General features: G+C 41.8%; 1 protein-coding gene across 3 annotated transcripts in view; it reads right to left on the reverse strand.

The window, feature by feature from the left end:
• Window positions 1–12016, reverse strand: part of slco3a1a (solute carrier organic anion transporter family member 3A1a) — a 181544-nt gene that overhangs the window by 9274 nt on the left and 160254 nt on the right. For 2 of the 3 annotated variants that reach the window (XM_048615978.1, XM_048615977.1), the window contains exons 8-9: window positions 4759–4934; window positions 1098–1162 (exon numbers count right to left, since the gene is read on the reverse strand). In XM_048615978.1, the coding sequence (XP_048471935.1) occupies window positions 1098–1162; window positions 4759–4934 (241 nt within the window). The remainder of the gene's footprint in view (window positions 1–1097; window positions 1163–4758; window positions 4935–12016) is intronic. The other variant, XM_048615979.1, reaches the window with a different exon arrangement.

Raw genomic sequence — 12016 nt, forward strand, 5'->3', positions numbered from 1 at the left:
CATTCCAGGCAACATCCTGGTAAATCTCTTCTGCACCTTTTCCAACGCTTCCACATCTTTCCTCTAATGAGGCATCCAGAACTGGACACAATACTCCAGATGTGGCTGAACCAGGGTTTTGTATAGCTGGAGCATAATTTCACGGCTCTTGAACTCAATCCCTCTATCAATGAGAGCTAACACACCATACGCCTTCTTAATAACTCTATCCACCTGGGTGGCAGCTTTCAGGGAACTGTGGACATGAACCCCAAGATCGCTCTGCTCCTCCACACTGCCAAGAATCTTTCCATTAACTCTGTATTCTGCTTTCAAATTTGTCCTTCCAAAATGAATCACCTCACACTTTTCAGGGTTAAACTCCATCAGCCACTTCTCAGCCTAGCTCTGCATTCTATCAATGTCCCTTTGTAACCTAGAACAGCCTTCCGCACTGTCCACAACTCAACCCACCTTCGTATCATCCACGAACTTACTAATCCACCCTTCCACTCCTACATCCAAATCATTTACAAAAATCACAAATAGAAGAGGACCCAGAACAGATCCTTGTGGTGCACCACTTTTAACTGAGCACCATGTTGAATATTTTCCGTCCACTACCACCCTTTGTCTTCTAAGGGTCAACCAATTCTGAATCCAATCTGCCACATTTCCCCCTATCCCATGCCTCCTAACTTTCTGCATGAGCCTACCATGGGGAACCTTATCAAACGCCTTACTTAAATCCATGTATACCACATCCACTGCTCTACCTTCATCCACGTGTTTGGTCACCTCTTCAAAGAATTCAATAAGGTTTGTGAGGCATGATATACTCCTCACAAATCCGTGCTAACTATCACAAATCAAACTGTGTCTATCCAAGTGATCATAAATGTCTCTCAGAGCCCTTTCCAACAATTTGCCCACCACTGACGTAAGACTAACTGGCCTGTAATTTCCGGGGTTATCCCTATTCCCTTTTTTGAACAAAGGAATGACATTTGTCACTCTCCAATCTTCCAACACTATACCCGTGGACGGTGAGGACAAAAAGATCATTGCCTTCATCAGTTTAATCACATAAAGTAAAAGGCAGATCTGCAGAAACTCACCGAGCAATCGCAAAAGCAGGAACAGAACTCCCAGTGCATACGACTTGAGCTCAGGATTGACGGCTCTGCAGGAAAAGCATGAGCAGATATAATGGCCATTAATTAGCATGCTCACAATCAATTGGTCCCACAACTGCATTGCAACTAGTTACATCCATTACAATTATTTCTTTCACAAATTACAAACCACTTTCAAACAGATGACCTAATGCCAGAGGGAATGAAAAATGAAAGCTGGGGTTCCAGATGGACGTTTGTTATTTTCTGACTCATTAACTTTCAAGTATAACGTTGCTGATTTTTTGACATCTTTGATATTGGGATTTATTACAAAGTGAAAGATTTAAGGAAGCGCCAGACAATTTGCTTATTTTTTATTCTGTACACATTTCTTAACATGGACAGGTAAATTAAATTAAAACTGAAAAAAAAGTGTGAACCATGAGGTTCAATACCTCTCTACTGTCACGCACCTGCTAACCAAATCATAGTGAGGCTTTCTTCTTGATTAAACATCTTCATTGCCAAACGGTGGCGTTAAAAGATGCTTTTTAGATCCGAAAAGTAAAAAATGCAAATTCAAAGGAATGGAATATTTCTCAATTTCGGGAGCGTAAAACCAATTTCATCACATGCAAGTCAGGCACAGCATGAAGGAAATACAGAAAAAAGCTTCCATTCTCTATGGTATCAATATCCCTAAATCTGGTGCAGTACATGTGATGCTAATTGACAATCTCAATTAGTCCAGCAGGTCAAATACAGCAGTTTACATGCAGCATTAAGCAACACAACCTGGAGAGTTTCTGTTACTCTATTACTGTTTCCTATGCCAGTCATTTATGTTAGTGTCCACTTTTTTATTTAAATGTACTCTTTTGTGGGCTGTAAATATCACGGATAAGACCAGCATTTGTTGCCCACGCCATAATTGTCATCATAGAACCCCTACAGTGCAGAAAGAGGCCATTCAGCCCATCAAATCTGCTCTGACCCTCTGAAAGGCACCCCACCCAGACCAAGAGCCAGCCTCAGCCCCTCAATCTTATCCCCATAACCCTACCCTTACCATGGCTAACTTACCTAGCCTGTACATCCCTGGACACTATGGGCAATTTAGCATGGCCAATCGATTCTAACCTGCACATTTTGGACTATGGGAGGAAACTGGGGCACCCAGCAGAAACCCACACAGACATGGGGAGAATGTGCAAACTCCATGTAGGCAGAATTGAACGTGGGTCCCTGGCAGTGTGAGGCAGCAGTGAACATTTCAGAGGGCAGTTAAAAGTCAACAATGTTTGCTGCAGATCTGCAGTCCATGTAGGCAAGAGCAGATAAGAATGGTAGATCTCCTTCCCCAAGGGACATTAGTGAACCAGATAGGTTTACGTGGCAATCATTGATAGTTCATAGTCACCATTACTGATACCAGCTTTCAATTCCAAATTTGTTTAATTGAATTTAAATATCTTCAACTGTTATGGGATTATTTAGTGGGATTTGATTCTATGATTTCTGGATTACTAGTGCAATAACATTACTAGTAAACCACTGTCCCCCAGTATATTGTAGCAATTTTGTTTTATTTTAAAATTTGCTCTTTCATGAGCTGTTGGAGTCGATGGCTAGATGTGGTGCGTTGTGTGATTCGCTGATAGAAGACCCTGCAACAAAGGTCTATCTTCTAAGATTTTCTGAACTAATTTCACATAGTGCCTTCTAGTGTTAATTGGAAGAGTCTTTGCACATTTGAACTGGATTTGAACCCAGATCCCACAGATAAAAAGTCAGCCAGTAACACCATTCAATCAGAAGTTTGTGGACTTTCCTTTCCATTATGATATTTATGTTTTTTTCTCTAATCCTCAGAAGTATTCCAAGAGAGCTATGTGAATGATATGGATTTTTAAAGATCTCTAGTGTTCTGTCTGGTGGGAACAGTGTACCTTGTTTACTTGTGTCTTCATCACAATGGGTCTAATGGTAATTGATCTGATGATAGCTACAAGGGCATCAGTAAGCATGATCCATTGTTGATATGAGTTTTGCATATGGGCATGAAAGGATTAATACTGAGGAGTGCCAATAAGCACTACCCACTATAGTGATGTCAGATGAACTTTGGACACAACAGTTTAGGATCTTGAAGAAGTGAGACCTGACATTGGGTCCTCCTCAATGTCTCTGTAACAATGTCTATCATGTCAATGTAATCTGTAATTCATTGCTAACATGGTGATGACATGGTGATAAACAGACAAACCAAATCAGCCTTTCCAACCTGGTATCCACGACATAGTGAAATTAAAACATTCAAAGATTCTCAAAATTGACCTCAATGGTCACTAACCAGATTTTTGAATCCCAGACTTTGCAAAGAATCAATTCAAGTCACCAGTTTTGTAGATTAAAAGAAAGACTAAGCAAATTATTAGCAATATAGTAAATTTGGCAGACCAAAATTAAACAACAAAGTTGTCCAATTGATGTCTATGATTTTAAACTTAATAACATTTGTTTTCAGCCCCACTCACACAAAAGATAGATAAACAAACACGGTTAAAGGATAAATGAGAAAAAATAACAAATGATTAGATTATTTACGTGGTTTGCATGAGGAATATTCCACAAGCAGATCAGTCAGAAACACCCTTTCAATTCACTGACAGGAAGTCAGTAATACTTACAACTTAGTTTCTATTCTCTGAATGTCTAACAACTAATAACTGGAGTTAGGCAGGGAGCTCTCAAATCTTTATGCTGTAGCATCAACAGCCAAACTCCTTCTCCCAGAAAACACAGTCCAAAACCCAATTCAAACTCTGGTCTATCCCTGTCAGACTGAGCACCTCCCCACAAGGTCCTGGTTACCATTCAACATCTGCTATCTGCTGGAGCATAAGGTCTCGATCAGACTTGCTGGAACCAGTTCCCAGATATTGGTTTCATTAATGACAAATATTTGCTATTTGTTTAGATTTGTGTAAATCTACTGCTCTGCCCCAGTTTCAGAGCATCTGCAGAACCTTTGATCAAGAACCAAGCTGCAATTAACTTCCAGACCTGGCCTCACAAACAAATCACGGCTTGTTTGTTGTTTTTCTTTTAAACTCAAGCTGCCCACAGTCCAAAGGTCATTTTCAGCTCACAGTTCTTAGTTCATAGCTGCAAACCAAAATTGATAAAATAATAAAATGAAAATAATGAAAAGCTGGTACAGATTCTTTCAATATGCAAGAAGCTATATCCTGTTATCTACAAGAGACACTTCTAGATAGACTGGTAAGTGGCTTTTCTGTGCTGGACCAAGCAGGTTCCGTAGTTTCCTACACATGGTGGCAACAACCTCCATCTTACATACAGCTTAGTGAGCTGGCTTATGCCCATGCACTAGTAAGGATGTACATGTGGCTGCTTGCATTGGGATCAACTGTTAAGTCTGAACCATTTCCCTTAGCTTCAATCAATTAATTAAGCACAGACAATAATTTGAACATGGCACCAACTGGTCTATATATTTTCTTGAAGTGTTCTACACCCAAACAAGGACATTTATTCCACCAGGCAATCAGGGTCACAGGAGCTAATTATAATCATTCTCCTTTTTGGAGGTACCTGTTAAAGCTTGGGAACAAAGCAGTACTGCAAGGTGGCCTACCTGATTAGTATAATGATAGCTGGGGTCTGGGCCATGGCTCCAATGAGGCTGCAAATGCACATCACGCACATGAAAGTCAGGAAAGCCTCCTTACAGCCCGGGCTTGGACACTTGCCGGGGATGACAGTGGCATTCTTGATGGGGCCGGTGTTCAGACAAGCACAGGCAGTGAGATTCTGTAAAGATATAACAACAGTGTATAATCAAAAGAAGCATGACATGGTATCAAGCTTTTGAAGGAAGCATTTCAGTAGCTGAGACACCAATCCAGGATGCACCAAACTCTTTAGATATGCTCCTCTTGTTGGGGTGCCAAACCCAGTGTATCTTGAACAACTGCAGTTTGAATAACTGCAGCTTGCATCTAATCCAGGCTATTTACTAAATATCAGGATTCAAGGGACAAAAGATGCATGAGAACAGGAATAGACCAATACATCCAACCAGTCCAAGTCTTCCCAATAGATTGACACAGCTATGCTACTAAATCAAAATGCTCCTCAGAAATATAAGAACATAACAAACATAAGAACTAGGAGTAGGCGTAGGTAATTCATCCTTTTGAATCTGCTCTGCCACTTAATACAGTCATGGCTGGTCTCATCTTAGCCTCAACTCCACTTTCCTGCCCGCTCCCCATAAACTTTGACCTAACACTAATTAAACATGTAACTTCAGTGCCCTTGCATTTACCATGCTCTCGGGTAGTGAATTCCACAGACCCTTCAGAGAAGTCGTTCCTTCTCATCTCTCTTTTAAATCTGCCTCCCCTTATCCCAAAGTCATGGGGAGACGATGGCCTAGTGGTATTATCGCTAGGCTATTAATCCAGAGACCCAGATAACATTCTGGTGACCTGGGTTCGCAATCCCACCATGGCAGATGGTGGAATTTGAATTCAAGTTTTAAAAAATCTGGATTAAGAATCTAATGATGACCGTGAATCCATCGTTAATTGTCAGAAAATTCCATCTGGTTCACTGATGTCCTTTAGGGAAGGAAACTGCCATCCTCACCTGGCCTGGCCCACATGTGACTCCAGACCCATAGCAATGTGGTTGGCTGTTAACTGCCCTCTGGGCAATTAGGGATGAGCAATAAATGCTGCCTAGCCAGCGATGCCCTCATCCCATGAAATAATAAAAAAAACTCTCATTCTAGATTGCCCCTACTTTATCAATCCCCTTTAACTTCTTTATAAATCTCAATTAGATTAAAGAATCCCCACAATGTGGAAGCACGCCATTCAGCCCATCAAGTCCAAACTAACCATCCAAAGATCACCCCATCCAGACACACCACCCCCTTCATTTACCCTGTAACCCTGCATTTCACATGGCCAATCTACCTAACCTGCACATCTTTAGACTGTGGGAGGAAACTTAAGCACCTGGAGGAAACCCACGCAGACACAGGGAGAATGTGCAAACTCCACACAAACAGTTGCCCAAGCGTAGGATTGAACCTGGTCTGTAGCACTGTTTGGCAGCAGTGCTAACCACTGAGTCACCATGCCGCCCCTTTTTTTAAAGGAAAATATCGAAATCTCCTCTCATTCTTCCAAACTCTCGCAAATATAAGCCTAAACTGGTCAATTCCTTCTCATAAGTCATCTCACATCTCTGGAATTTACCTTATTAAACTTCTATGATTAATTCATTGATTAATTCTTTACCCTGCTTTATATGGTCTGCTTCAAGACTTTTCCCTGTAATTTAAGAGGATGTGGGTTAAAATCCCATCATGGCAAACGGTGAAATTAAATTCAATGAAAAATATCTATAACAACATGGCAACCATGTAACCACTGTTGATTGTCAGGATAAACCCATTCAGCTCCCTAATAACCTTTTAGGGAGGGAAATTCGGCCATCCTTACCTGGTCTGGCCTAAATGTGACTCCAGATCCACAGACTATTAACTGCCCTCCAGGCAATTAGGGGTGAGCAATCAATGATAGCGTAGTTAACAGAGCCCACACCCCTTGAACGAATTAAAAACAAACCCCTGCCCCACATTTTCTAATAATTTGGGTCAAAATATTCCTTGACCTCCTCCTTATATCTTGTATTTCTGGACACTTGAATCCCTTATCTCAGGAATCTTCTTTGCGTTGTAAGCTTCAACTAGGCAACCACAAACTGGCATCTTTTTCTGATGAAACAGGTAATTCTTTCTGCTATTTGAATTCTCCACATATGGTACCATCTTTTGTACCTGTCAGATCTTTTACCAAAAGTCCTGGAGAAAAGTTGTCAAAATGAGACACTAACTTTAATTGTCTCTCTAAGTGACCTGTTGAATATTTCAAACATTTCCTCATTTTATTTCAGATTTTAGCAGCTTGAAGATTTTCTTTAAAAATTGGCTCATGAGGTGTGGAGCCTCGTGGGCAAGAGCACCATTTATTGCCGATTCCAAACAGCCCATGGTGAGCAGCTTTCTTGAGCCACTGCAGTCCATCTGCTGTATGTAGACCCACAATGCTGTGGGAAAGGGACTGATAAAGAAGCAACAGTAATACATTGCCACGTCAGGATAGTACATCTTTGGAGTTTTTTGCAATCTTTTTACTTCATCTCTAACTCCTCTGAGGAATCCTACTGATGTGTCTTATCAAAGAGGTAGGAATGTCAAGGGACAGGGACTGAAAGTGCATCCCAATGTCCATCAGAAGTATTTCTTCATGGTAACAACCTGCCTGTTAAATACGTTCAATGCACTACCCACATCAGTTCGTGAAATAATCAATTTTCTTCTTTATAGTTAATTAAACTCTTTGTCTATTCTGCTTTTGCGAGTGCACAAACCCTTTTCGTTCTTTATCATTCTCAACTCAAGTGAAGCTTACCTTTTCAACGGGACAATCAAACAAAATAACCCTAATTCTTTAGAGAAGACTTTCCAGCTAAAACTTCTTGCACAGTGAAGTTTTTTTAAATTCACTTGTGGAACGTGGGCATTGCTGGCTGGACCAGCATTTATTGCCCGTCCCTAGTTGCCCTTGAGAAGATGGTGGTGAGCTGCCTTCTTGAACTGATGCAGGTAATTTCCTATAGATAGGCCCACAATGCTCTTAGGGAGAGAGTTCCAGGACTTTGACCCAGCAACACCCAGCAAAAGAAAGGTGATATATTTCCAAGCCAGGATGGTGATTGGCTTGGAAGAGAACTTGCAGGCGGTGGTGCTCCTATATATCTGCTGTCCTTGTCCTTCTGTATGGAAGTGGTGGTGGGTTTGGAAGATGTTGTCTAAGAGTCTTTGGCAAATTTCTGCAGTGCATCTTGTAAATGGCATGCACTGGATGCACTGTAGAAATCTGCCAAGTTGGGGACAGGAATTAAGTGACTGGGACAGAGAAAGGGAGTGAGACTGAATAGATGGGAGGGGTGCAGCTCAGGCACATGCTTGTGGATAAACAAGAATGCTTAGAGAGTGAGTGAGTGTAATGCTTTAGGACAAGAACTCCACTTTCAAACCAAATTAGTGAGGTGAGCACCCACAAATGGCAGTGAGGAGGAATCTAAACTTAATCAAAAACAATGAGCACTGGAGATCAACTAAAAAGTATTTTAAAAATCTGTTGGTAGTTTTGGGAATGATGGTCTCCTACCAAGCACGGTACTGGCAAAAACCAATAGATCACAGTTCACAACAGAGTAGCAATGTGTCTCTTATAAACCAAGGTTTTAAATTTGACAAGATCTAGAATTAGCCAATCATTAAGAAATGTACTACTCCAAAGACATAACGCAGCACATGGAATAGCATGGAGAAATCTAAAATTGAATAGCAGAGGGAAAGACCACCATAGTGATTCATGATTATTCAACAATAACAACTTGCATTTATGTACTGTGTTGTAGGGTAGTAAAACGACTAAAGGTCAATAATGTTATCAAATAAAATTTGACGATGAATCATGCAAATAAAGCACTAGAACAGATAATGAGAAATTGGGTCAAGGTTTTGATATTTTTTCTATTCACAAGATGTGGACATTGGGGGCCAGGGCAGTATTTATTGTCCATCCCTAATTGTCCCATAGAAGAGTTAAGAGTCAACTACATTGCTGTGGGTCTGGAGTCACATGTAGGCCGGACTAGGTAAAGACAGCGGATTTCCTACCCTAAAGGACGTTAGTGAATCAGATGAGTTTTTATGATAATCAACAGTCATTACATGGTTGCCATGTAATTCTAGATTCTCTTTTCCCCTCAACTGTCATGACGGGATTTTCTTCCCTCAAGGAGCATTAGTGAACTACATGGGTTTTTCCAACCATCAGCAACATGGTCATCATTAGACTCTTAACCCCAGATTTTTTTTTAAATTGAATGTGAATTCCACTTCCTGCCATGGCTGGAATTTAACCCAGATCACCAGGACATTACCTGGGTCTCTAGATTAACAGTCTCGCAAGAATACCACTAGGCCATCACCTCCCCTTCAAAGGGAGCTAGAAACTGCTTGGGCAGCTGAAGACAAAGGTCACCAATGGGGGCAAGAATTGAAACTGAGGGTGTTAAGAAGGCCAGGATTGCAGAACATTGTAGATGTTTTCTAATAATCTGTTCTCAGGTGTTATTACACACCTTTGGAGCTGGTGGGCCTCCTCATCCAGAGTTAGGGACACTACCAAACACCACAAGAGCTCCTGATAGACAATGGCGTATAAGACAGTTAATGTCTGAAAGAGTTAATCATTGAAATAAGCTCCATCTGGCAGCAGATAAAGTACTTATCCCTCAAGGAGCTAACAACCTTAATGTATTTTTGTATGTGTACTCGTTGTTAGCAGTAATTGTGCTTATTCTTAAATTGAGCCTGATAGGCATACAAGAGATGTAATGTGACTAGCTGTTAAGTAATATGGAATAAATCTTCTCTATTTCTCAGAATTAAGCCTTTCTTCTGCCAAACACTTTCTGTGGACATCTTTCCCATATCGTATCAGTAGGTCAACCTAATACCAAGAAGTGTTGGTGACTGTGAATCTACCCAAAGTTTCTCCACTTCACCAATTATAGTGGGCAAAACTGGTGAAATGATGTAAACCTATAGAATAAAATCTAAGTAATGAGTGCGCGAAATCAATCTCAAGGCATGTTTATGGCAGTGTGGGAGGACTCAGTCAGAATCATTACCTCAGCACAAACCCTATCATTATTTTCTAACAGCTTTCCTGAAATGATTGAAGTAGGGAAAGACCAAAATGGAGTTCTTATAATGAATACTGAACAGAAATGACATTTTTCCTCCCTGCAAGCTCTCCACTTTCTCAGACAAGTCTCCCCGTGCAGTGAATGTTCTACTGTTGTCCCTGGTGGGAGTAATTCAGGCTTTATTGAGAGGGACTTTGCAGGGGATGGCAGACCCTGTGGGGGATAAGGGGAGGGGGGGGCAGGCAGGGAAGAGGGGAGTCTTAATAATAATGTTTTCTAGAACATAACGGGAGGTGTGCATGCCTGAAATGGGAAACATGAGACTAGCCAAAATTGGGTCTTCAGTCTTGTTTTAATAATTGAAGTTGCTGTTGGCAGCAAATTCATTTCCAGGATTTTCCCAGAGGGAAAGAAGAATCAGAGAAAAGTAAGGCTTGGAAATGATAATACTAGGGGTACTGAAGCTCTGCTTTGAAACAGACCAGCGTATGTCATTTGCACGCTTTACTGTATTTCCTTCTGGGTCGCTGGTAAGAAATTATTGGGGTCAGCAAAGGGTGGGGTGGTAGTGGCAATTGGAGTCTGGGACATGGGGACAATTTTGGTCTCTGGTGGTCAGAACAAACCATTTTCTCCATCTGGCTCCAAATGAAAATGTTGTCAAAACAAACTAGAGGTGGTTTTTTTTCTGTTATGGTCGATTAAACTGATTTCAACAAGAGGTCTTAAAACAGACAGCATTTTCTCAGTAGCATATGCATGGGACCTAATGGTTATTTTAGACAGTGAACTGAAGCACCTAAAAGACCACTTGACATATTGCATAGCAAGAAATATTTCAGATCCTACATGCTGGAATTCCCTCCCTGACTCTTTTAGCGTGTCTATCCCTTTTTTTTGTAGGCACTCCATAAAACCATCTCCTTCTCTCAGATTTTTGTTATTTCATCTTGGAGCTTTTTGCTTAGCTCAGTGTCTTTGGGATGCTTTGTAATGTTAAAGGTATTATGTAAATGTGGTTGTTATGTCTTTAGGATACAGAGTGGAATCTTCTGGGTCTTAGAGGATTGTCCTAGAGCTGACCCACAGGTCATGACCCACTCTGGATGATGTCTGCACCCCACCTACCTGTGGAAGCTTCCCAGAGGTGACTCTTTAAGAGGTTGCCTCTGTGTTGACTATCCAATGGAGGACAGTGAGCAGGTTCCTCAGATGGGAGGCCCTGATGAGAGAGTCTGAAGCTGTGGACAGTCATCAACCTCACTGGGAGACAGGAGCACTGCTGAAGCCATGTTGGGAAGCCTGAGGGCCCTTCAAAATTGAGGCATTCCTTGAGGCTGCGGGGGACATGTGAAAATGGTGAGCGGCCATTGGCTGTAGCCCCTAACCTCCTGCCGATTGAGGATAGGGAGATATAGAAAAGGTGCCAATGGCAATCCCCAGCCTGCTGCTTAAACACCCGCCAGTCTTTTGGATTTAGTGGGAGATCCATCTGCCATGAGCTGGCGTGGTGGTTCAGTGGTTAGCACTGCTGTCCCACAACTGCCAGCTTCAATTCTAGCCTCGGGCGACTGTCTGTGTGGAGTTTTTAATGTACTTCGTGTGTCTGCATGGGTTTCCTCTGGGTTCCTCCCACAGTCCAAAGATATGCAGATTAAGTTGATTAGCCATGGCAAATGTAGGGTTACGGGGTGGGGAAGTTGGGTTTGCATGGGATACTCTTCAGAGGGTCGGTGTGGACTTGATCGGCTGAACAGCCTCTTCCTACACTGTCAGGATTCTATGACACTGGGCGCCCCTCAAGTGGTCATAATTGCCTACTTGTCACTGCTGCTGTGTACCCACCTCCAACAAGGTCACCCAAAGGCAGATAAGGTAGCTGGGTTAACTCTTCTCTTCACACTCCCAGTAACACTTCTAACCTCAGCTCCTCAGAACCACTGAGATTCTGTACACAGCATCGTAATATTGTTCCTTTTTCCACACAGAAAGCAGATACAGGATTTAATTCCTAACCCCCACATGACCCCAGGCACACAATGAGGAAATATGAACCACATGGAAGTTATGGGGTTCACCAAACTCTGTGAACA

The sequence above is a fragment of the Rhincodon typus genome, chromosome 33 (assembly GCF_021869965.1).
Source record: "Rhincodon typus isolate 14 chromosome 33, sRhiTyp1.1, whole genome shotgun sequence".
NCBI classification, from domain to species: Eukaryota; Metazoa; Chordata; class Chondrichthyes; order Orectolobiformes; family Rhincodontidae; genus Rhincodon; species Rhincodon typus.